Source organism: Micromys minutus (genome assembly GCF_963924665.1).
Source record: "Micromys minutus genome assembly, chromosome: 5".
NCBI classification, from domain to species: Eukaryota; Metazoa; Chordata; class Mammalia; order Rodentia; family Muridae; genus Micromys; species Micromys minutus.
In genome coordinates this window covers 74,897,624-74,925,311 of record NC_137974.1, presented here as the reverse complement: position 1 = coordinate 74,925,311, position 27,688 = coordinate 74,897,624, and the positions used below count along the sequence as shown (strand labels likewise).

At 38.4% G+C, this 27,688-nt stretch overlaps 1 protein-coding gene across 1 annotated transcript in view; it reads right to left on the bottom strand.

Moving 5' to 3' along the window:
• Positions 1–27,688, bottom strand: part of KHDRBS2 (KH RNA binding domain containing, signal transduction associated 2) — a gene marked incomplete at both ends in the record, with an annotated part of 365,783 nt that overhangs the window by 195,791 nt on the left and 142,304 nt on the right. Inside the window, one exon of the mRNA XM_080917471.1 lies at positions 1,225–1,371. Within this exon, the coding sequence (XP_080773597.1) occupies positions 1,225–1,371 (147 nt within the window). The remainder of the gene's footprint in view (positions 1–1,224; positions 1,372–27,688) is intronic.

Sequence of the window (27,688 nt, the reverse complement as noted above, 5' to 3'; positions counted from 1 at the left end):
CACTACACATACATGCATCTAGTGGACTCTGAACTAAATTTACTAAAATGGCTTACTCATCCTAGCGCTAAATATTTCCTTGGAAACCAATGGAAGAAAGAACATAGGATCATCAATCTTGAGGATGGGATATATTTAGGAAGGTTTCCAGTTGATGAGACCCAAATAGTAACTGTGCTCATAAAATTAGAAAAATACTGAACTTAGTGAGGCATTATTCTGCCATTGTGTCTTGACAGAGATTAATGTTTGGATCGGACATGTAGCTAGAAAATGTGGATAGACCTTCATGTTTATATACCTAGAAAATTCTAAGAGACGTTTGCTTTCCAATTTTCAATACCATTGCTAATGAGTCATAAATGGTACATTCTTTGAAGTTTTTACTGAGTCTACCAATTCCTTGTTTCTTCATTTACAGAATAATCTCAAAGAAACACTCTCTGAGCTCAGGATTTCTCCAAGATCTTACAGGGAACATTACTCAGCATTCTCTCATTATCTCGGCACTAAAGCTCATGGTAAGATTTCTACTGAAGAGCAACCTCTTCCTAGGATGCTCAATGTCCATCCTGAAGACTCTATGCACTTACCATCTCCTCCTTCTATATCAGTAGAGAGCTACATTAAATTTGCAGTCAAACTGCCAAGTGAGCATCCCCCGTTATTCTCCCACTGCATAGTGAGTTTCTATTTCTAACGTTTTAAGTTAACATGCATTTGCTGTCATTAATATAATCGTATGCTTTATAGAATCTTTGTAACAGCCAGTGCTTGGCATATGGTCACATAAAAATCATTTACCATTTTAAAGTACTATCAATGTTTTGCTATAAATAATATCCAATCCCATCCCTTTTTAACTATACTTTGTTTTTGTAATAGTTATAAATTATCAAACTACATGCCAAGGGCTTAAAACAGGGAACAGTGGCATAAATAACGTACCTTTGCTTGTCTTTCTTATACTTCTTATTTTTTCCTGGCTGTGGACTAGTGTATACTATATAACTGGCTCATGATGAAAACTATTGTCAGTGTAGTAGAAAATGTCAACAAGCCAGGGCTCCCTGTACCTACCTAGTCATTTAAGCTTGGTAACACATCTATGCATAGATAGCTCATGTGCAACGTGAAGTCATTTCCAAAAATCACTGGAGATCAAAGACAGAACTTAAAATAGAAACTGAGAAGAAACCATTTGTAAAATTCAAAGTCACTTACAGGAACCAGGAATTTTTTAATCTCTTCCAGAGCATGACTCATCCGTGAGTAAGCTTCCCCGGGTGGAGCAAACACTTCAATTAGTACATGAAGTTCATCACTCAGGTGCGCATACTTGGCCTCCCCGCTCTTCCTCAGCTCTTCTTCCTGTGAATAAGTTATATTTAGAAATATAGATGCACTCATTTTGCATTGATTTAACATTTTCTGGGAGTATGACAAAGGGCCAAACTCTAAGCAAATTTTCCAAAGGTGGTGAGAAATTCTTTGAGAAATAAAAAAATCCACTGCAAGCTGGTTAACTATTTTCAAGTCCTTTTCCAATTTGGATGGTTAAGGGAACCTGCCGTTGTCTCAGCACACAAACTTTTGATCAGTGTGATGAAATGTTAGCCTTGTGAAGCCAAGACATCTATGTGGTGTTTATTCTTGTACCAGCATCACTGCATTTCTGGAGGACAAAGTTCTTCCCTGTCTGGTGTAAAGTACTTTTCAAATAATAAGTAGACGTCCATTATGTTGTACAGGAAAAAAAAGAGTTTTAATATTTTCAGAAATTACATGAAATAACAGTGGAAAACAAGGGCACTTCTTTTATCTAATTCCCCCATTGCCAAAGTTTTCACAGAGAAAAACAAACAAACAAATAACTGAACCAAACTAACCAATACCTTTAGTTCAATTTCAAATTGAACAAACTTTGCTTTAGACATAAAAGGGGCAAGAACACACCTTTAAAAATCATCATAGTCATCAGGGAAACAAAAGTTAGAGCTGCTTTAATATGCCATCTCATTCCATTCAGAAGGCCACCATTGTGAATGCAATGCCAATACTGCATGCGTGGGTGCGATAAAGATGGTACAGTTTACACTGCTAATGGGAGTGAATGCTAGTGTAGCCGCTCTGGAAATTAGACCTCAAGGCTCTCAAAAACTAGCAGTGCCTTACGGCCCTATACTCTAGGGCATATACCCAAAAACTTTCTATCATTACAGAAACATGTCCACTGCCAATCTCTTGGCACTGGCTGGAAATATACCCCACCTAGATGTTTATACAAAGATAAGAGGGTAATAAAAATATGGTACATATATACATTACAATATCACTCAGCTGTTATTAGAAACAAAAATAGCCCAATTTTCAGGCAACTGGATATAACAGGAGAAGATCCTAAGAGGCAGGGTAAATACATGTGACATGAAAGAAGAGAGAGATATTTGCAACTAAAAGACAAAGTTGGAGAGGGGACTGGAGCAAGAAGGGAGAGGAAGTTCTTGTTTAGAATAATCAATGTTAAAAGTGTATAAAAATCTTCACGGAAACTCACTGGTTAATAAAATGGTTCTAAAATATAACTACCAAAAACTAATAGCACATACATAAATCCAAAAATAAAATTATAGGAGTTCAGGAGTACTCTGCCTGGGTGGACAGTGACATTCCAAGAGTGCATGAATTATTTTATAAGATACCTCGATTTTTCTTGTATGTGGTAGTCTGTTTTGTCTGAGCAAACATACGTGAAGTACCTGCCTTTTGCGCATAGCGGTCAGTGAAGTGGGCATCAGGCACCCTGGAACTGCAGAAACGAATGGTTGGGGGCCACTGTGTGAGTGCTGGGTGCTGAACCCAGGTCCTTTGTAAGAGCAGACAGTGCTCTGATCTGCTGGATCTGCTGAGACCCAGCTGCGCTGTGGGGAGAGTCCTGAGAAACGGGTGATTTAATAATGAAGGCTTTAGTAGTGGATGCAAACTGTGAATTCCTGTGTTCCCTCTCCTCTACCTGAGGATTCTCATCCTTCCTTCTTCCCTTCTCCTTTCTTCATTCCTTTGTCTTCTCCAGACCAGAGAGACTGAGCTCAGTATTTTTTTTTATTAGATACTCTGTATTTACATTTGAGATATTATCCCTTCTACCCCCTTGCCCTGCTCCCATCCCCTCTCCCCCTCCATTTGGCTTCACAAATGTGCACCCCCCAATCACCCTCTACATTCATTAAGACTTTGAATATTGTTTTTTTTTAGAAATCTTTAAATTTACATAAATTTTATGAATCGCAGATCATTACTCCCAACCCCTGCTTCCTTAAAACAGAAACTAAACTCAAAACCAAAGCACAGTCCCTTATAGTTCTCCACAGTCTGTTCTTCACGGGTAGTTGGGCACAGCTCTTGCGGTTTCTTGGTACAGCAGACATTGGTCTTTAGTAACTACTTCCATGTAATAACAGAAAGGTCCCAGACTACTAAGGTTAAGGTAATTTCTCACAGGTTTTCAAATTAATGCAGGTAAAGCAGCTACCTCTCTCTAATATCTCTCTAAAGCTAAATTGCCACCTCTAATCATTCAGGAAAACAAACACTAACTTTTTCTACGTATGTACATCAACTTTTAATTCACCGATCTTTGTTTTTTACCCCAATAATTCCAGAGCCTCATGTATTCATTTTTAAATATTTATTTCCAGATCATATACGAGTCTTTGTACTGTAAGCGAAACTCCCTGAGAGCTCCGTCTTAGTTAACACTGTTGGTCATCTTATGGGGTTTCTATTCCATTCAGAGCTTTCAATCCTTCCCCTAAGCCCTCCATAATGGCCCCCGACCTCTGTCAGATGTTTGGCTGTGGGTCTCTGGATCTGTTTAGTTGGCTGCTCGGTGGGGCCTCTCAGAGGACAGTCATGCTAGGCTCTTGTCTGCAACCAGCTGAGACGTTTTAATCTTCTGACCTTCCTTATGTATATACTAGTTTCTGTTCTTTCAGTTCAGGGAAGCAAACGCAAACACATTTCACCCAGTGCACAGAGTTCATGCCTTAAGAGGTAAGACATTTGAACAGATTATAAGGTTATCATCTATAGTGTGTTAGAATATGACCATGTTATGTTGAAAGAACAAGTGGTGTGCCAGTTAACCCACCCAGTTTGTTTTGGGTTAAGAATCCCAGGTTTTCCACATGTTAGCATGCAAATTTGATAGAATTAAACTTGCTATTTGGTGTGTCTAACTGCTTACTCTCAAAATGTGGAAAGTGGTAAGAACCACATAGCAAGCAGAAAGCACCTATCACTATTGCTAAATTTTTCACCATATGCATCTCATGTTCAAAACAATATGCCAAATTACATGTGAAAAATGAGTTCATGTCTTCAAGATCCCAATTAATCTCCCACAGCAGCTTTTTAGTGATATAAGCAAACTAAATAATAGAAAAGTTGAAAATGCATTATGTATAGTATATGAAGTTTTATACTTTTTTTTTTACTTAAGCAATCATTATTGTCATGTTATAATTCACTAAAGTGCTTTCCACAGGCTTTACTCCTTAATGCCTGAGGAATCTTTCTTCTAACATAAATCCTTTTTAGAAATAAATAAGACTATTGTCTGCAGGACTTTCACCATCGAGAAGTTCAAATAAACACACATTTATTATTCATATAGTGGCCAGAATGGGATTTGTCTAAATCCCCAGTTTAAAAGCATTTTAAGTAGGCACATGCTGAAAAATGTTGAGTGAGTGTAAGAAGTAGTACGAATTATATACAGACTATGCAGATACACATAAGTACACAGCACAGAAGCAATGGCTGATGCTCAGCAAGAGCTCAGCCTCTGCTTGTCTGCATGCATTGCAGTTAATCGTCTCCCAGGCTAAGCCAATTCACACTCTTGGTCAGCTCTATAGGGGTAATGTCTTCATGGTTGACTTCACATTCAGTAGGGTTTGGTACAGTTTGGGAAGATGTTGAAGGGAAGCACAACTGGTTCTCTTAGTTAGGGGTTCTGCTTGTGCGAAGAACAACATGACCCCCCCAAAAATGTGTTGGGGCGGAAAGGGTTCATTTGACTTACTCTTCCATGTCACTGCTCCGTTAGTAAAGGAAGTCAGGACAGGAACTCAAATAGGACAGGAATCTGTGGGCAGGAGCTGATGCAGAGGCCAAGGAGAGATACCACTTACTAACTTGCTCCTCTTGCCTCACTTAGTCAGCTTTCTTATAGAACCCAGACCTACCAGCCTAGAGGTGGTGCCACCCACAATATGCTGGGTCCTTTCCCATCAATTCTTAATTAAGAAAATATCTTTCAGGCCTGTCTGCAACCCAGTCTTTCTAATGAGGCTCTTTCCTCTCAGCCCATTCCAGCTTATGTCAGGTTGACATAAAACTATCCAGCACACTTGCCTTCTTAACTATGTCTTGAATCTCTCTGATCATCAAATTTGTTTGCCTTCTTAATCACTCTTATTGAGAACATTATTTGGGGATCAGGAATAGTAAGAGCAGTAAATGGACATTTTTATAAGAATAGACTGAAACTGTCTCCAACTACTGGAAAATTTACAAGACTAAAATATCCAAGCTTGGGCAATTATTCTTTGTAGTGAGAATAATTTCTTTATTTTTGTGCTGGAAGCAGGAAAAGTCTCAGGAGAATCAGTTGGGTTCCCTTAAGAAAGGACAGAGATAACATCAATAATGGTTTCTTGGGGTTTACCTTGAAGAACAAGAACTGAGACATTAATCACCTAGACCATAGCTTGACCAGAGATAGTTAATATACAGACCTCATGTCCTCCCGCCTCCATTATCCATCTCTCTACTTTAATCCAAAGGTCATATCAGGACCCAGGAGTCAAACTTTTAGTCACTAGACCCTCCATATGCTTGATTTGCATTACTGAAACTATTTGTCTTTCTTCTTCACAATGTACTGATTACATCCAGCGCTTGGGTTTTTATCATTACGACTGGCTGATCAGGATGGTTGGCAAGTCTTACAGCAGGCACCATAGCTAAAGTTATAATCATTGGAAGGAAGAATGATATTTAAACAACAGTCCAGGGTTTTGACATAGATAAATCAATGTTGCAATACTGAAGTTTGAGAATGTAGCCTTCCTAAATGGTAAGAACCCTGATTTGAAAATATCAAATCACACACTGTAAGTTACAGTAAGGATACTGTAACTTCCCAAAACAGAGAATATTGTCTGAAATTGTGTTCTCTTATACTCAACGGACCCTGTTAGCTCTTCAAGGAAAGCACAGGAAAACAAATCTTAACCCAAGGACATCTAATAGACAAATTTTTAGACAGTTTGTCAGCCCTCCTCAAAAATCAGACTTCTCTTGATGCGTTGTATCTGAAAGCCAAATAGAAATACTAAAGATAGCCATGTCTATTTTTTGTCAACAAGGTAATTTAAGGACACTATCGTGTATTTTTCATCTTTTTGTGACAAATGCAACTCAAGAAAGGGATTTGTTTACAGCGTTTTAGTTTGTGTTAGAAAACAAATTGACACATCGATCCATTAGAGGAGGAAACATGGAATCGGAAACATGGGGCACATGGTCACACTGCATCCACAACAGAAAAAGTGATGAGTGTTTACAGTCTTGTTCATTTTACCCTTGTTCATCCTTCCTGACCTGAGACCCATGAAATAGCGATGCCTACAAGTAGGATGTGCCTTTCTATGCTAAGTAATGCAGCAAAGAAACTCCCTCAAAGAAATTTGTCCCTAGACACTTCTAGAGCCAATCAAATTATCTTGATGTTAAGCCTCAAAGGGACACAGTCCTTACTAAGAGCTTCACTAATCTACTTCTGTTTTCACTGGAGCATTACCAGCACCAACAGTCAGAAGAGGCAAATCAAGCCCAGTGTCTGCAAATATATTAACTGAGCACATGTCAGTTGAACTACAGGAGAGAAACACAAACAATTGCATTAAAAGAACCAACCAACAAACAAATGAAAATGGTTTCTAAAAGCAGAAAGGAAGACAAAAGGTAGGCGTCAAAAATGATACAATCCCTGAGGTCTCCATACTCCTGACCTAGACCTGTTTGTATAGCGCCTGTTCCTGAAATCCTTAAAGGTGGCCCTACAACTAAGCCCACCTCTGCTATTTCCACATTCCTAGCCCTAGCTCCAAAAGCACTGCCCCTACCTTAGTGAGTGACTCATCCCACCCCTGCTAGAAGCATGCTCATATTCCTGGGTCATCTGTGCTGGTACAGCTATATCACATTTCCATACTGAGCTCTTCTAGTAACAAGTGCTCCTCTGTCATCCACACAGTCCCGGGCCTTGCTCTGGTTATTTTCTTCCTGCATCCATTTTCCTGGTGAAAGACAGAGCAATCTTCAAATTTCAGAAGAGATTGGATGTAGACACTAGAAAATATAAAGCTCTCCAGTGCCCTTGAACCCATATAATTAACATTATGAAAATGACCATTCTACTGAAAGCCATTTAGAGTTAGTATAATTCTAATAAAAATTACTGTGACATTCTTCTCACAAATAGAAATGTACATCTTAAAATTCATATCAATATACAAAAATACCCTAAAACCTAAAGCAAATTTGAAAAAAGACAGAAAGTAAAGAACATTGAATGCATTCCTATGCCAGAGTTCAAGCTGTATTACAGAGACACAGCAATAAACATTGCATATTACTGCCACTAGAAAGATAAGAAGATTAGGAGAATAAAGCTGAGAGCACCTAAACCTAGTTGTATGTAAACAGAGGACATGTAATATTTGACAAAGATGCCAAAAATGCTCACCAGAGAAAATGCAGGATCTTCAAAAAATGCTGCTACTAAAACTGGATGTCCAAAAGGGAAAATTTAAATTAGAAGTATGTTCATCACCCTTTACAAAAAAGTCAACTTCGAATAGAGCAAAAGCCTCAATACATAACCTGAATCATTAAAACTTTCATAAGAAAATATAGGCAATACTCTATAAGATATAGGAATTAAAAAGGGAATTTCTAAATAGTATTCCATTTGCTCAGTAATTAAGGCCAATAATTGACAATTGTTCCTCAGAAAAATGAAACAATTAATGGAACAAAGCAGAAGCCCAAAGAGCAGGAGAGAATCTTTGCCAGCTATACATCTGACAGATGATTAATACCCAGCATACATAAATAATTTTCGAAATGTCAAGAAAACAAATGACCCAATTAAAAAGTGGTCTGTGTATCAAAAGAATTATTTCTCAAAAGGAGAAATGAAAATGGTTAAGAAATACCCATAAAATGTGCAATAGTGTCTGGGAGTACAGCTAAGAAGTTGAGGACAGTTAGTGCTCTTTCTGAGAACCTGGCTTTGGTTTCTAGTGCCCACATGAAGCACATAACAATCTCATAATTCCAGTTCTACTGGATCCAGAACACTCTTCTGGACTCTGTGGCTACCTGCATGCTTGTGGAGTACAAAAAATCCTGCAGTCACACAGGTATATGTATGATAAATAAATAAATACAATGAATAAATACTAATAAATATTTTCGAAACAATGCATTTAACATCTTTAGGAATTAGAAAAATGCAAATTAAAATATGCTGAGATTTCATTTTATTGCAGTCAATATGGTTACAATAAAGGAAATATCTGACATGACATGCTGGTGAAGATATGGGAAAATGACCCATATTGATTGCTGGAGAGATTGTAAATAGAAGCTCTTAAGCTGACATCACTCAGTAGATTAAATTAAAACAGTGACTGACACCATTCACAATAATCACAAACAATACATTGGTGTGACATGAACCAAGCAAGTGAAAGAACTGTATGACAACAACTTCAAGCCTCTGAAGAAGGAAATTAAAGAACTCAGAAGATGGAAAGATCTCCCATGCTTATGGATTGAAAAGATAAACATAGTAAAAATGGCTATCTTGACTAAAGCTATCTACAGATTCAATGCAATCCCCATCAAAGTTCCAACTCAATTCTTCATAGCTAGAATGAGAAACTTGCAAATTCATTTGGAGTAACAACAACAACAACAACAACAAAAAAAAAAAAAACAGTATAGCAAAAACTATTCTCAAAAATAAAATGAGAACTTCTAGGGGAACTACCATCACTGACTTCAAGCAGTTTTTCAGATCAATCATGATCAATAACTGCATGGTATTGGTATACAGACTGGCAGGTAGATGAATGGAACAGAATTGAAGACCCAGAAATGCATTTACACACCTATGATCACTTAATATTTGACAAAGGAGCTAAAACATTTATGGATAAAGGACAGCATCTTCAACAAATGGTGCTGGTTCAACTGGTAGTTTGCATGCAGAAGAATGAAAATTGATCCTTGTACAAAGCTCAAGTTCAAGTGGATCAAATACCTTTACATAAAACAAGTACACTGAAACTAATAGAACAAAAAGTGGGAATAGGCACAGGGGAAAGTTTCCTGAACAGAACACCAATGGATTATGCTCTAATATCAAGAATCAACAACTGGGACTTAATGAAACTTCAAAGTTTTTGTGAGGCAAAGGACACTCACTGTGAAGAGGACAAAATGGCAGCCAAGAGATTGGGAAAAGATCTTTACCAATACTACATCTGACAGAGGGATAATCCAATACACACACACACACACACACACACACACACACACACACACACACACACACACAAACACATTCAATAAGTTAGACCCCAGAGAATCAATTAATCCTAATAAGAATGGAGTACAGAGCTAAAGAAAGAATTTTCAACTGAGGAATTCTGACTGGATGAGAAGCAAGTAAAGAAATGTTCAACATCCCTAGTCATCAGGGAAATGCAAATCAAAACAATGCTGAGATTCACATCATACCAGTCAGAATGGCTAAGATCAAAAACTCAGGTGACAGCAGATGCTGGTGAGGATGCAGAGAAAGAGGAACACTCCTCCATTGTTGGTGGGATTGCAAGCTGGTGTAACCACTCTGAAAATTAATCTGGTGGTTCCTCAGAAAACTGGATATAGTACTACATAATGACCCAGATATACCACTCCTTCGGTGCATACCAAAAAAATACTCTAACATACTCCATGGACACATGCTCCATCATTTTCATAGCAGTCTTATTTCTAATATCCAGAAGCTGGAAAGAACCCAGATGTTATTCAACAGAGAAGTGGATACAGAAATCATTGTACATTTATACAGTGGTGTACTACTCAGTTATTTAAACAAAAACAACAAAAAAAAGACTTCATGAAATTTCTAGGCAAATGGATGCAACTAGAAGCTATTATCCTGAGTCAGGTAACCCAGTCACAAAAGAATACACATCGTGTTACTGAGTGATTAGTGGATTCTAGCCCCCCAAAGCTGAGAATAACTTAGAAATAATTCACAGACCTTATGAAGCTCAAAAAAAAAAAAAAAAAAAAAAAAAAAAAAAAAAAGAAAGGCCAGAATGTGGATGTCTCAGTCCTTATCAGAAGGGAGAATTAAACACTCATGGAAGGAAATACAGGGACAAATAGAAGAACAGGGATTGAAGAAAAGATCATTCAGAGACTGCCTCACCTAGAGATCCATCCCATATGCGGAAACGAAACCCAGGCATTGCTGATGCCAGAAGTGCTTACTGGCAAGAGCCAGATATGGATGTCTCCTCAGAGCCTCTGCCAAGGCCATACTGATACAGATGAGAATGCTTGCAGATAACCATTGGACTGAACACAGGGACCCCAATGAAAGAGCTAGAGAAAGGACTGAAGGAGCTGAAAGGGTCTGCAAGGTCATGGAAAGTACAACATTATTAACCAACCAAACCTTCCAGAGCTCCCATGGTCTAAAATACCAACCAATGAGTACACATGGAGAGACCCATGGCTCCAGGTGCATATGTAGTAAAGGAAGGCATTGTCTGGCATCAGTGGCAAAAGAGGCCTTTGCTCCAGTGAAAGCATGATTTCCCAGTGTATGGGAATGCCAATTGCTGAAGTGGCAAGGGTGGTCAGGAGAAGAAGCACCTTCATGAAAGTAAGCGGAGGGGAGACAGGAGTGGGGGAAAGAAAATAACATTTGGAATATAATTACAAGGAATATCCATTTAAATAGATAAATAAATAAAACAATGACAGATCATGCATATGTTCAAGAAAATTAAGTGGCAAGAAACCTCCATGCGTATTCAAATATAGAATAAGAGCAGTGGAGGAGAGTGATTATAACTCACTGTGGGTGACCTCACCTAATGGATACATCTACAACAAGAGTTCTACTGGAGGTTCAGGGAACATCATGGAAGAGGAATAGAAAGGCTGCAGAGGACTAGGTAGTCTGTAGTGAGAAAACGTGTTCTAAATATGACAGGATTTGTGCAGGCATGAAATCTCAAAACTATGGCTGCCTAAACAAGACATACACAATGACAACCACCACTGACACACAAATGTTAATACAGACAAATTCACAAGGCCCTACCACAAAACTAAGAGATAACGGTAATAGATAATTCCTGGAGTGGAGCATATAGCCTCTGTGGGGAAAAGCTCCCAGGTATGTTATTTAATCACAAGTAGTTAACCCTAAAACATATACAAAGAGCTTCTCCAGACACAGCATCTGCATTGAAATGTATATATCTATACACATACACAAAACTACACATACACATACATATTTATATGTATAGGTTTCTACATGTGCATATATATGTATATGTCCAAATAAACTAAAAGGAAGTAATGAATTTGACAGCAATTCATGGAATTCAGTAGAAATTGAACGGGGAAGAAGAGGATATATCATATATGAAACTACTCAGGGGAGGGAATACAAGGTCAAATAGAGAAGCAGGTATTGAAGAAAATTCTGTAGAGATGGCCTCACCTGGAAAACCACCCCATATGCAGCCACCAAACCCAAGCACTGTTGCTGATGCCAAGTGTTTACTGGCAGGAACCAGATATGAATGTCTCCTCAGAGGATCTTCCAGAGTCATATAGATACAGATGAGGATGCTTGCAGCTGACCATCAGACTGAACAGAGGGACCCCAATGAAGGAGCTAGAGAGGGAGCTGGAAGTTTTGCAACATCATCAACCAGCCAAGGCACTGAGGTGGAGAGGGTGATTGGAAGAGGAAGCACCTTCATGGAAGCAAGTTGAGCGGGAAAAGGGAGGGGAGTGGGTGGAGGGTATCACATTTGAAATATAGATACAGAGAATATCCAATAAAATTTTCTAAAAATGAATCATACCACAGTGCTTTTTTTCTAGAGGAACATTCGCTGATGCTATTTGGCAAATTTATTAAGAAAACAATGGTTGAAATCAGGAAGACTTCTAAGAAAATGAAGTGTGAAGAAAATGTCATAAACAAACAAAAACAAAAGAAACAAGAGATGTGCAGGCAGATCCAAGAATGCTAATATCGAAGTAGTAGGCTTTCCATGGTGATAGTAGATGGTGGGAAATTAAGAATAACTTCGTGTTTCAAAGATCCCTTTCACTCTGTCAGGGGTTAAAGGGAAGAGTGGAAAAAAATACACTACAGAATCTCAGTGAATTCTCTGAAGTAATTTATTTTTTAAAAAGTTTCCCTTAACTTTGATTTGAGATAGGGTCTAGCCACATAACCTAGGGTGGCTCGGAGCTCACTTCGAGGCCCAAGCAGGACTCTAATTCATGGTCATCTCATCTTAGCCTCCATGAACATTTATATTTATAAATTTAAATTTATTTATAGGTATGTGCCACATTGCCTGACTTCAGATCTCTGAAAAAGAAATATCAAAAGTTCATACAGGATGTTAGAAACATTCTTACTAGGGAAAAAATCTAAATGTCATTGGACTTCTAATTTAGGTTGAGTTTTGAAAGAGATAATAAAACACCTATGTAATTAGGTGTTTTATATGGTATAGCTAATTTTATTTACTATTCAAGAAATGCTGCTCAGCATTAAATAACCCTTTTAATGTTTAAAATACTTTTTATTGTTTTATTTGATGGCTGTGAGTGTTCTGCTTGGTTTTATGTCTGTGCCCCATACATGTGACTGTCTCACAGAGAGCAGTGGAGGGACCTGGACCAGAATCTCCTGAAACTGAAAGAGAAGTAACTGCAGTTACTGAAGGTTTGAGGTCTAATAAGGAGATGCTGAAAATCAAACCCAGGCACTCTGGAGAAGCAGCCAGTGCTCCTAGCCACTGGACAATCTCCCCAGCTGCTAGAATTAATTTATTTTTATAACTGATATATTTTTGTGTGTGTCCTCTTGTCCCAAATGCATGTCTACATGTAAGAGATAAGAGGAAACCTTTTGGGATGATGTCGACCTCTTCTTCTACCATAAACAGAATCTGTGGCCATAAGCAGAAGAAATGCTGCTTCCTCAGAACAAGGATAAATTTGAATCCTCATTTTCAGAGGATCTGACTTTTTTTTTCCATTCCAAGGAGAGATATCCTCAAGGAAGCCTGAGATGGGAACTTCGTAAGCTGAAATAAGGCCCAGAAAGGTATTCTGAAAACAAGACTGGGAACCATTCAAGTGAATATAGCTAGCCAGCTGACAAGGGGACACTCAGCATAGTGTCTGTCACCTGATATACATGGCCAGAACCTTGCCTTATCATGATGCTCACAAGGCAAATCATCATCAAGGGGAAAGCAAATACTGTGAGGAACAGGGTGATCTCTGCTTTTCAAAGATGTTTTGGAGGCAAGATGTCAGTTTGGGAAAGAAAAAATAAATCTTGTGCAAACAGACATGTTTGTGTGGGAGACAGAAGTTGGGGTATGAAGTGACCTGTGACTGAGCTAGAGAGGGGTATGGATCAACGCGCAAGCTAACATTCTGCAGAGCTGTTCAGTTGTTTCCCCACACGGGAACTCAGAGAGCTGCAGATGGATCAATTTGGCTCCTGACAGTGGAATATGGATTACTGCACTTTGATCAAATACATTGTGCTGTTTACCAGACAACCAGACCGAGAAGCAAATGCTATTAGGACCTATACATTGCCTTACCACTGGATAGAATACCCCTGGCAACGGTAAGAGAGGGCATGCTCGTTATAGCATAGAATCAATGCCAATCAATGGGTGGAGCAAAAGAATATAGCCGCTACTCCTAGCTTATAGAAAACCAAACTTGATTGTATCAGTTCCTATGTAAAGCCTTCACTGACACCTCCTCTACCAAACATTCAACAATTATAATATGGAATTCACATCATTATCGTCTGACAATAGTTTAGTTAGATAGTTTTATCATCTGTCATCTCCTTAACAGACACCGTTTTCAATCACAGGACAATTATCACCTTACTCTGAAGTAATTATCCTCTTTCAATTAGGTATTGACCTTTGCTCTTGCAAGGGTCAGAGCAAAACTATTCATCTGGACACCAGTGAGAGCCAGCAACACTTAAAACAGATTGCTCCTCAGAGTCCTAAGTAGAGCATCTCCTAAAATTATATTATGCCATAAATGTTTGGTAATGTCTTAGCAATATCAGTTATTGGGGAGGAAGGGACTCCGAAATCAGAGCTGGGAAGTCAAACATCAGGGAAAGGAGCCTAGGGTAGTAGGTTGCATCTGACAGCCTGCCTCCAGCGTGGATTGGATAGTCTCTGTGAAAACCACAGCTAGGCAGAAGCTGACACAGAATGTCCTGAGACACATTGGGGCTGCAGTCTGAAAGTTTCCTGAGGATGAGCTAAGAGACAGCAACAGGACAACAGAGGAGGAAGGCGATCTTATCAGGATGCCCCATGACAACTGGAAACCAGCAGCTAAGTACCTGCCTCCTACCTAACTCAAGGATCTGACTGGAACCATTCTTACATGGCTCAGCTATCGTCCTGTCCCTGTCTAAGCCTGTCAGCTCATAGCTGATTTTTCTGTTTTTATTCCAACTCACCCAATCAGAACACACCTGTCTCTCTATGAGAATGTATGCACACTCTGGACAGTAAGACTCATGGGGCTCATCCAGAGGAGAAAGAGAAGGTTTGGACTCCAGGTACAAAGGAGACAGATTCTTTGGAGGCTTCTGTCTCATTCAGGGAACTTAGTTGGACTCCCACTTCTTAACTCCCAAGTTTCCACCTGCTACTGCAGGAGAATTCATTTGTGCTTCACTGATTGAAAATCCATGCTTCGGCTGCAGTTAACAAAATCATTTGTTTGCCATATACTGCCTGGACGCATCAGTTTTGGAGAGAAAAAGACAAAGAACTGGGGTAACAAAAAGAAAACGGACCCTCTTGTCAGCAATATCTTGCATGCTGGCTCCATAGATCCTAGATGCAGAGGGATTCTTCTATAGGCACACAGCTGACACATTTGTGTGTTTAAGTGCACACATATGTGTAAAGGTGTGTCAGTATAGATTTGGGTGGATTATAGTTAAGTAATTCTTCTTAAATAATACCTAAAGGCAAAAAGAAATGTAGCACTTTCATACAGTTGCTTTAATTGCATTCATTTAAAAACGAAAACAAAACAAACAAACAAACAAAAAGATCTAAAACGTTTAAAATTCTTTCTAACTGATAAGCATATTTTCCAGGGTGATATAAAAACGACACCTTTCTAAAAATAAGAGATGATGAGTGATCAGGGCTAAACTGAACATCTTATCAACCCTATCAAACCCTGCACCAAGGCAACACCTTGGAAGAGGATGTTATAACACTGTTATTGTAAAACCATGCACAAGATCTAGTTGGCAACATTCAAGAGCTAATCCCATACCGTGGAAGTACTGGCTGTTAGTAGCTGCTGAGAGATGGAGACCATTCATCCTCATTGGTGATCAGACCACCCAGGTTTCTCGTGCTCCGACGCATGTCTCCACACCTGTGCGCATATCACTTAGTCGGTTCTCAGCAGCAGCCAAGACTATATGAGGTAGGGAGCAGGCTGTGAATCTTGTGGTTAGAATATGTGCTGCTAACCTCAAAGGCTCCTATATGTACCTCTATGTCTGATATCTTGGGCTACAATTTCAGATGGCCTGTTCAAGTTTGAATACGTGGTCTCTAGCTGGGGATACCTTCAGGAGGTGGAGCCTTGTGAGACTAAGTATGCCCTGCTGGGGCTGGGGGGTATAGTTTGGGAGGGGCCCAGCTTCAGTTCCTGTTTCTCTTTCTCTTTGCTTCCTGTATGTGTATGAAATGTGATCAATCTGTTTCCCCGGACTTCCACGCTGGCCTCACGCCTCTGCTACCATATAATCCAAGTTATAGCCACGCCCCCCTCCACAGAACAGTACGCAGGAGTGAACCACTTTCTTAAACTGCCTTGTGTCACAGTAGTTCATCCTACCAAAAGGAAAGTCACTAAGCTGAAATTGTGAGTGAAACCAAAGTTGTTGCTCTGATAATCCTGCTAAGCATAGCTTTGGGGGCGGGGAGCATACTTGCTGCTAGAAAAGCATGGAGTTTTGTGAGCAGCATGTGACTGTTCCCTATTGTAGGGCCTTAAAAGAAGTCTGTACTGAGGTTAGTGCAGACCCTGGATGTCCTGACTGTGAGGTTTTTTTCAAAGACTCTACTACACTCGGAACTGGACACCATGCAGATGATACCTTGACTGAGAATTTGGCCACATTCTTCCTGTGAATTATGTGAGGCTGAATTGAAAACTATTGATATTTTTTTCCTTGTTTGTTTGATTTGAGACAATGTTTCTTCTGTGTAGTTTTGGCTGTCTAGAACTCTGTGCACTAGTCTGGCTTCGAACTCAGATATCCTCCTGCCTTTGCTTCCTGAGTGCTGGGACAAAGGGCAGATACTACCACCATCTGGCTATTTGATGGAGGGACTTCCAAGGCAGTATGACATCTTATCTTTGGGATAGATAATACTAATTAAGAAAATTGTCTAGAAAATTTTCCATTTTCACCAGATTTTCCAGTAGGTTTTCTTTTCTTTTTTTTATGTATAGGCTTTGGTAGTAGGATCTGGTGATTTATTGAATTTCCTGTTTCTGTTATGACTCCGTTTTCATTTCTGATTTTGTTAATTTGGATACTGTCTCTGTGCCCTCATGTTAGTCTGGCTAAGGGTTTATCTCTCTTGTTGATTTTTTTCATAGAAATAGCTCCTGGTTTTGCTGATTCTTTGTATATATATATTGTTTCTACTTGGTTGATTTCAGCCCTGAATTTGATTATTTCCTACTGTCTACTTGTCTTGGGTGCATTTGCTTCTTTTTGTTCTAGGCTTTCAGGTGTTCAGTCAAGCAACTGGTTTTTTTTTTTTTGCTCTCTCTGGTTTCTTTTTCATACTAGGTTCAGAGAGCTTCTGAGGCCAGACAACTCATGACAGTGCTGGTTGGACGTTTTGCCAGATGACTTTGAGAGGCCAATTAGTAAAGCTATAAAGAAGAAGTCTTGAATTTGATGGAAATATCACAATGCTAGGGATAACACAGCTAGTGGACATCAGCCAACCAGTGCAAGGAGAGCATCCAGGGCAGGAGAAAGAGAGTTATGTCACACATACCAAAAACTGGAGACTTAGAGCCACATAAGCCCTTTGAAACTGAACCCCTAGAATACTAGACTCAGAGCTACAGATATTGATGTTACCCTACTGTGTTTTGTCTTTACTTGCTCCATTTTTCTCCATAATGCCCCTATTTTGTCCTTTTAAAAAGGAGTGACATATTCTGTGCTACTGTATTATTGGAACTATGAAATTTGCACCTCGGTTTTGCAAGAAATTACAGAAAGGGATCAATTTGAATTTCAGAAGGCAATTTAGACATTGGGCTTTTGAAAGACATTGGTATTTTTAAAGGTCTGAGTAAGGAATCAGCATGTTGCATACAATGCATTTTGCATAGTGAGATGGCCATCAGACTATGCAAGACAGGGATGGAATGCTGTGGTTTGAACAGGATATGTCCCCAAGTATTTGAACACATGGTCTCCACCTGGTGTTATTGTTTATTTGAGAAGGTTATGGAATGTTTAGGGGGTGAAGGTTTGTTGGAGATATTATGTAGTGGTCTGCAAGGCAGGCTTTAGAGTTTTATAACCAGCCTCACTTCCTGTTCACAATCTTTCTGCTTCTTGACACTCATTTCTTTTCTGTCACAATAGAATATATCTATTCTGTAATTGTTACAGAAAATAAGCCCCTTTCCCTAGTTTTCCTTGTGTCCAGGTATTTTTATCACAACAGAAAAGTAACTAACATAGGAGGCGTTGATATGGAAAGAAATGAATATGATCATATTTTCTTATATATATTTATGAAAAATTCAAAATATGAAATAAATAAGAAAAAAGACACCGACCTCTGGAACAGGCTTGCTACCTAGATTTCCAGCTTTGTCCTGAGCCCTCCTTTAACAAAAATACCTGGAATTATTTAGTAGAAAGTATTTGTTATGCAGAAAGGGGATGCAAATGTAATCATTTTTCAAGGATATAGATAACTGAGAACACACTTGCATTAACACTACTTTTCTGGTATGCTTATGTCTTCTTCTTATGGACTGGCTGAGTGCTCCAGCCTCTATGGTAAACTGAGAGGTTACTGAGAACACAGAAACTTTAGAACACATGAAGTGAAATTCCTGTGATGTCTGAACCAAAGCTTCAAGTGCCACAGCCTACCAGGGGGCTCAATGTGAACAGGACACTCAAACAACTACAAAAGTTCTGTTGCATCTGAAAAAAAAATGTGTTTGAGCAAAAAAAGTGTTTGAAATTAATTTTACTTTGGAAGAAGTATAAAATTGTGTGTAACACCTCAGACCTATATGTAGGTTCCCGGGATATTTCATACTTTCTGCATGCCTTGTTGCATATAGCCCAGAGATATCTTTTGTCAGAAGAACAACATTTCTCTCATGGTCTTTCCCAGGTTTTCCTCACTCATTCTGCTCCACTGGGAAGTGAGCATCTGAAGATATGAATAGAATGGGGGGGATGAATCAGAATTGCTTAATGTTTTAGGTGTCTATGACTTGGGACTAATATTTAGAAATTGCATGCCATAATGCTAGTAGAATCTATTAGTCTACATACCTCCACTTCTACTAGGCTCTTATACATTCCTGCCTACTAGACACAACAGAAGGGTGTGAAGAAGTCAGTGATTAAGAAATATAGGAAGGGAAGGTGAGGGGCAGAAAAAAAAAAAACAACTTTCTCCTACTAATTGACATGTGTAAAACCATAGATTGGATTATGTATATTTGTATGTGTATGTGTGTGTATGGGGGGGAGCAGGAAAGTAAGAGGGAGAAGACGAAGAAAAAGATCATGTATTCAACTACTTGTTCCTGTTAGTAGTAGCATCACTTGTTCAATCTGAGTATGAATGAAGACATCTTGAGAGTTCATAGAGTTTTAGAACCATATAATTTCTGTAATTTTACTTAAAAGTCGTGTCAATAACATCTGTGCTTTGATTATTAAAGAGATATATAAAATTTTGAATTAGCCATCATAGTTTTAAGAAATGATTGACTTACATATTTTTTCAAAGATAACTGTTAATTCCCAAACTGATGCTTGTATCATAAGAATAGGGCATTGAGTTAAGCTGTTATCTGGTTCTAATCTTAGTGGTGTTTTGCTATTTATTTTTTTGCCAGCTATTCAAAGGAATAGTTATGAAGATTACCATGTAGAAGAAATATTCCTTAGTCAGATAGCTAAAATTTAGCAGGTGACTTGCAAACTTCTACCCTGGATGGTCAGGGAAATCCAAAACACCCTTAGGTACCAAACCTCCCTGGCGGGTGTTCCTACATCTTACATCATCTCCCACTAAGACCAGAAAAGAGAGACGAGCAATGGGAAGGCAAGCAACGGATTCAGACAGCCCTCGATCCAGTTGTTAGGGGACCCACATGAAGACTAAGATGTACTAGTAACTAATGTGTCCTATGTCTAGCCTATGTGCATTCTTTGACTGGTGGTTTAACCTCTGTAACCCACATCCCCACCATGGGCCTAGGTTAGTTGAGTCTATGGGTCTTCTTGTGGTGTCCTTGACCTCTCCAGCTTGCTCAATTCTGTCCCTTATGCTTCCACAAGATTTCCTGAACTATACCTAATGTTTGACAGTGGGGTCTTAGTATCTGTTCCTATCACTGCAGGGTAAAGCCTCTCAGAGGACAGTTATCCTAGGCTCCCATCTGCCATCATAGATGAGTATCATTAACAGTATCAGGCATTGGTTTTCTCTCATAGGGTGGGTCTCAAGCTGGGCCAGTCATTGGTTGGTCATTCCCTCAATCTCTGCTCCATCTTTATTCCTGCGTATCTTGTAGGCAGGAAAAATTTTGGGTCACAAGTTTTGTAAGTGAGTTGATGTTCCCTCCCTCCACGAGAAGTCTCACCTGGCTATGGAAGGTGGCTACTCTGGTCACCAAATTCTCAGCTGTTAGAATTCCCAGCTAGAGTCTTCTCCATACATTTCCAAGCCTCCCCTGTTCCAGGTCTCCACTTAGTCCCAAGGATTGTCCCCCCACACATACATTTCCCTTTTTTATCCCAGCCCTCTCTCCTTCCTTTGCTTTTCCTCTCCCTACACTTGATCTCCATTCCTTTTCCTCTCTCCATACCCTGTCTTCTGCCAAGTTTCCTTCCCATCTACCTCTGATGTGTATTTTATATCCTCTAATGGGTGAGATTTGACATGCTCTCTTGGTCACTCCTTGACTAGCATCTTTAGGACTGTGAGTTGTAGCATGGTTATCTTGTACTTTATGGCTGATATCCATGAGTTTTAATGGGAGGTCTTCTACAAATAAAGGTGTTAGCCGATGGGGTAAGCCACTTCAGTCTTAAAAAAATGCAGCTGGAAGGAGAATAACATCACAATATGATTCACATTTAAAGATACATCTTTCAGGTAAGCACAGTCAGTGGAGGGTATCTATTTCTGAGGATAACTAAAGAGATGGGGTTTAACTGCTTGTGTAAAGATACTCTATCATTAATTCATTTCCATAAAATCAGTCTACTTAAAACATGAGCGATAGGTAGTTTACTTTATGTTTCTGCTCTGGTTAATAACTTCAAATTCAACGTGAGAAGATGGTATGCTATGAGTTTCAATACAGCCTTTGACTCTGACTTGAAAAGCTCGTTATTTATATGGAGAATTAATGTATATATTTAGAAAGATGTCTGCTGTATATGAAATAGCCCAGAAGAGAGATTACAGGAATTTATTAAGAGACACCACTCACCCATTCAACAATTTACACAGGTCCAAAATGGCTTATTGTAAAGAGACAGGGTAGTAACTAAGTCTCTTACTACTGAGATAACCTTTTGTGGAAGAAGATAAAAAATGATCTCAAACATTAACCAACTAAGCAGTTAACTTCACAAAACAGACAAGTAGGAGGTTTTCTCAGGGATGATACATAAATTGGAAGGTATCATTTGGAGGCAACTTAAGGATTAGTAGCTAAATGCAGAGCTCTGGATATGGTACTATGGCAAGAAAGAAAAAGAATGGCATAGAATATTAAGAAGGAAGAAATGAATGTGTCTGAGTAGCAAAGCTAATAGTTTCAGTGTCATCACAGGAAAGTAGAGACAACATGTGTCAGAAGAAAATGTAGAAGCAGAAGACATAGTTCAAGAGAAAGGGTTCTGTGGCCGCACTAAGGATTCCAGAAAGAGAAAAGCTGTTTCTCACTGTGGATGCGTACACTTGGGGAGCGCTCCCTATGCCTCTGACTTTTGCAAGGTTCCATAGATATATTGCTGAGGATGCAGTCCCAGTAGCATAGTGAGAAGTTGTTTAGTTTTAGGGTAATAGATTGCTAAAGCGATATTTTAAAATTAAAATATAATAGTTTTAAAAAGAAGTGATTGTTACTCTGTTATTTTTTAACATGATTAGTGTCTACTTTTTTATTTAATTAAAATTTTTATTGGGTATTATAGGTATTTACATTTCAAATGTTATCCTCTTTGCCCTCCCCTGCTTCCATCCCTCCCATCCCCCTCTATTTGCTTCCATAAATGTTAGTGTGTACTTTCCTAATTAAATAAAGGTATGGTAGATGAAGGAGCAGTTCAGCTGTGCTTTGAGGTTGAATTGATATTCCACCCTGCACAGGAGGAAGGGGAGTATTAAAATGGAATTTTGTTAATGTGATCTTCTTCAGCCTGTTTCAGAGAGACCCATTTACACAAGCCTCCTTCCCTATGATAATCGTACCCTCTTCCACTCTTAAAACTGTTCATGTTTAACCAGAGATAGTGTGTCCTAATCACAGTCAAAGCCCTGCAGGCAGGAAAACAAGACATTTATTTGGTCAAAACCCAACAAAATTCCTGTTTTTTTTATTGTTGTTGTTTGGTTTTTGTTTTGTTTTGATTTGATTTTTGTTTGTTTGTTTTATTTTTTTTTCTGGATGCTATCAAGTAGTGCAATGGGACAATGAGATTACATGGGCAAATGTCAGGAAAATCAAGAAGAGAGGTCCCATGGGCATAAGTGAGAATTGCAGTCCCTCATTATTTAAACTTTAAATTGTTATGCTTGCATGTGCTTTGTATGTGTCCTTAGAGATTCACATGCTTTAAACCTCTTTCCCCATTATTGAGTGGTGATGTGTATTTATGAGTAGCGCTCAGGGAAAGGATCTATGGTTCTTGTATAATAAGTTGGTTCTTCTGAGAAACTAGTTTGTCATAAACAAGGCTTTCCCTGTACACTCAAGGTTTCTATCTGACCTCATTACAATTTTCAATATTGTCTTGACTTAGTCGTTGGAGCCCAGAATGGCGCTGAAAGTATACTGTTTAAATTTTTTTATCTCCCAGATTTTAAGCCAAATAAATCTATTTTCTTGATAGATAATTTAGTCTAAGACATGTACTTTCACTATTATAACAGAAACTGAACTAAGTCAGAGAGATATTTTAGTTACTTGAGGAGGGAAATGCCCACAAACACATTTCAAAACATGAAAAGCAGACAGGAGTTTGTGGTACATTACATCTGCCCAGGTTTAAGCTAATACACCTTTTGTCATTCTCTCTCCCGAAAGAGAAATGTCTCTCAAACATACCTTTATGCTTCATATTACAGTGAATTAATTGGTTTCTTGCCTTAAAAAATAGCAATTGTAACAAGTATGATAGTCGACAAAATATTTTTATCACTGCATCTACAGAGAAAGTGATATAATTGGTCCAAAAGAGTCAATAAATTGAACACAAGAGTAATTATCTCTTGATACAAAATAATAAATATATGTAAGATAATGATCACATTTATAAGCAACACTGCCATATTTTCTCTGTCTACTGTGCACATATAAAAATAGCTTTAATGTTAAATAAAAGAATACCTGTGACATACAATGAAAGACCCAATTGAAGTAGTAATGTGTTGTGATTTGGATATGAAGTAGACCCTGTTGGAATCTATTTGCTGAAGATTCAGTAGAGTTCTTGGTGAATTCAGCCACTGAGAGGTGATTTTCCTTCACAAGCTGATTAGCACATTTGTGGGTACATATTGTCAGAGTATCATTCAGAGATGGTATGAGGTTAGTTGGAGGAAGCATGTCTTTAGAGACATGCCTTGACAAGGCCTGTTCTTGCATCTCCCTGATTTTCTTCTCTCTTGTTCTACTCCTTCTACCCCCTTTCTTTCTGGTGTAACAGCAAAGTGAGAAATGTTGCCTTACCATGGTCTGTATTAAGGATACCTAGCCCCCATACTCAGAAGCATTGGAGGCAGCCAACTATAGCCCTGAAAAGCCAGTCTATATGATTTCCTTAAACTGTTTTTCTTGAGGATCTGTCACAGGGAAAATAAACTAACACATAGCATCACAAACAATGAACTGAAAATGAAAACAATATGCTAAGAGAAGCATTTTAATTACTTAATGTCTGACTAAGAAAGATACTGTTGTCAAGATATTGACAAATACATTAAATGTATGAATTGAATAGAAAAAGCTATTTAAATACATTTCTACTTAATATAGTTAATATAACAAGTAGTGTTTAGAAAGTAATTGAATATTTTTAATGTCTTCATAATCAAGTGTAACCTGTAACCTAGTACTTTATGTCAGCTTCTTCATTGGGATCGGGTATTCATTGTATGGATTGGATGGTTAGTTATTAATTGAAATATAATATTCCTTTCTAAAGGAAGAAAAAAAACAAACTTTATTCTGACTCAGAGCTGTTTGTTTGTTTGTTTGTGAAATTCTCAAAACTGAGTTAATGCCTAATGCTTTTCCTTCTGGTGTTTCTCGTTTTTTTAAATCGTATGTCCCAAGAATCATAGCCTTTTAAAAACAAAATGGACATACACAGGCATGCATCTCTCAGACACACAGACCATTGTGTTTTCAGACCAAGCAGTGCTTTGTGTCTGTCACTGAGTTTACAAGCCCAGCTTGATCATCTTCCTCTTAAAAGCTATCTACAAGTTTAAGACACTTTTACTCACAATGGAGAGTAAAGTGAGTGCTCTCTTGTTGTTTCTGAGTGTAAAGGGGCATGCATTAGCATTGTGAGGGCGTGATGATCTAAAAATGACTCTATTGCCATTAAAGCTCTTAAGGTCTCATTTTTACTGACTCTGAGCTTAGATGAATGGTCTCTGAAGGCTCTTCCTACTACCTGCCAGGGTCACGTGTTCCCAGCCCAGGATCCAATTGCAGCCTGAGAACCTTGTGTGAGAAAGTGATAGGGCTATTTTGGAGACAATTACCACATTCAGAATACATCAGACTTGTCAAGTCACATCTAAGAATAATGCTTCAGGCAAACTTGAATTTTAACGCCAAGTGGAAATAAAAGATTAGCATTCTGTTCATCAACACAACTCAATCTGATGTTGAGAGAGTCATAATTTCATGATGAAGTTATAAATATAAACATCAGTATAATCACTGTGCTTACAGAAGTACTAAAAAGAAATGTACTTATTTCAATATGTTTAAATTCAAAATTAATTAATGAATTTCTTTAAAAAAATCAGAGCATTCTAGAGACCATTAATGAAGTTTTCAAAAGTCAAGAAGGCAGTTTAGATAATTTTAAGAATTATTTGGACTAATTCGTTGCACGGATATTTAAATGTAGCATTTGGAAACATCGTTCATTGACGATATTTTATCCAAAATACATTTGGTTGCTATCTCCTGCTCTCTTTAAAAACTGTGGCCCAAGTCCTTGAAAGACAGCTTCCTCTAACAACATGAGCCATGCTGTCATAAGATGCTTGACAGCTCACTGTCTAGCCCGCAATCTACATTGGTCATATTCCTCAGAATGTGGTTTCAGTCTAAATCCACGAATAGCAGCAACAGAAAGAGTTCTCCTGGTCTTTCTCTCTGGATCCCTGTTAATACTCATTACCCACTTGTGTTTTCTTTGCTTGTGATTTCTAAAGCCACATCAGAAATTTTAGATTGAGAAGAAAAAAAAAACAAGATTAAAAAGAAAGTCATTCTGTTTTAACTCGTTTGTAAAATTTGGATGAATATGTTCTATGATGTTTCAACCTCAAATCATACAGAACACTGTGACCTCATCTTCTAGCTCTACCTAATATCAGCATATGTATATGAGCGGACACTCGTATTTTAATTGAATCTAATAAATACTGGCATCTGTCATACTTCAAAAGTGTGCACTACTTATGACTTACTTTCCTCATTTCATTTTGCTGACCTCCTTATCCATACACATTAATAATATGACTAAATTCATTTTTCCCTAAGGTAATCATAGATTATTTTGAAATTTTCAGTAATAGATATAGGAGAACTACTACATTAACCTAGAAAATTCTTTGTTTCATTGATATGAACATCACCCAACAATCTCTACAGTTTATTTCCCCACAACACCAATATAACATGCTTTGCATCAATGAAAAAAACTTCAAGAAAGTTTTGAAGTTTCTGTGGACATCACCTTACTTCTACCTTAGCAAACAAGAAATTCTGTGAAGAATCCTTGCAATCAAATTTTCATACTCACTGAATGTTAAATGTGTTAAACTACCAATTATGTGTGTAGTACATAATAGGTATTTGAACAGTCTAACACTTGATCATGTGTAATTAGCAGGCACGTTGATACCATTTAATGAAGAATGCAGTGTGTCCCTTTTTCTTTATAAGCTTAGCTGCATCTTGCTTTTATGTGTACATGAAGTTAGCCTTTTCTTAACTGTTCTTGTCTAAAGAAAATCTAGGGACAAAAAAATGGAGCATAGACTGAAGGAAAGGCCATAAAGAGACCACCACACCTTAGGATCCATCCCATCTGTAGACATCAAACTCTTACCCTATTGCTGATGCCAAAGAGTGCAATACAGATGCTGATACAGCCAAACATCAGACTGAGCCTGAGGACATCAATTGAAGACTTAGGGGTAGGACTGAAGGAGCTAAAGGAGATTGCAACCCCATAGGAAGAACAACAATATCAACTAACTTGAACCCCCCCTCCAGAGTTCCCAGGGACTAAACCACCAGCCAAAGAGTATACAGGGATGGATCTATGGCTTCAGCTATATATGTAGCAGAGGATAGACTAATCTAGCCTTAATGAGCAGGGAGAACCTTGGTCCTGTGGAGGCTTGATGGCTCAGGAAAAGGAAATGCTAGAGGAGTGAGGCAGGAATGGGTAGGTGGCTGGGGGAGCACCTTCTCACAGGCAACGGGGAGCAGAAATAGGGTTGGGAGCTGGGGGGGTAGACTAGGAAGGGGGACAATGTTAGAAATGTAAATAAATAAAATAACCAATTTAAAAATTATTCTTGTGTGTTTTTAATATTAAATGCTTTTATTATTTCTTATATTGCATCTAGTTTATACAACCAACACAAATTAGATAACAAATTATTAGTCAGAGGGTTTTGGTGATACTGAGGTATAAAACCATTTGCAGAAACTTCTCACAAAATTACAACGAGGACTGGGGAGAGAGTTCCATGTGTGGAGAGGGAAAGGGACTTTTCTAGTCATGAGGTTCTGAGGTTGGATCCCACCAATCATATAAAAACCAGGTTCAGTAGTAGACGTCTGCAAGGTCAGTACTGGGAGTAGGTGCTGGAGACAAACTAATCTGTGGTGATCACTGACCTTTTATAAAGTGTTTACCTTTATCAGTGAGCTCCAGGTTCAAAGGGTTCTCTCTACAAATGAAGTTGAGCAGGAACAAAGGCAGATACTTGGCATACATTCTGATCTTTGTATAAATATATACCTATGTGTGCATGCTCATGTTATGTAAAAAAGAAATACAAAACCCAGGAGACCCAGAAATAATCAATTAACTGATTCATGGATGGAAGCTAAAATACTGGATATATATCCAAATAGAATTAAATCAGTATGTGAAGAAGGAGATATGCCCCTCCCAATTTTCATTGCAGCACATTTCACAGTAAGAAGAATTACAAAGGGTTTGTTTGTCACCTGGTGGACAAATTAACAGACTGTGGTACCACACAATGGAATGCCATGATGACAGAAAATCGAATACAATTCTGAGATTTTATCCATGGATATGGAAGTGGAAATCACTACACTATGTCCAGAAAATTGTTTCTTTAAATTGCAGGTTTCAAACTGGTCAATATATAGTATGAGCTATTAAAAGAATCCTATTAGATCTCAAATGACACTTGAAAGGGACAAT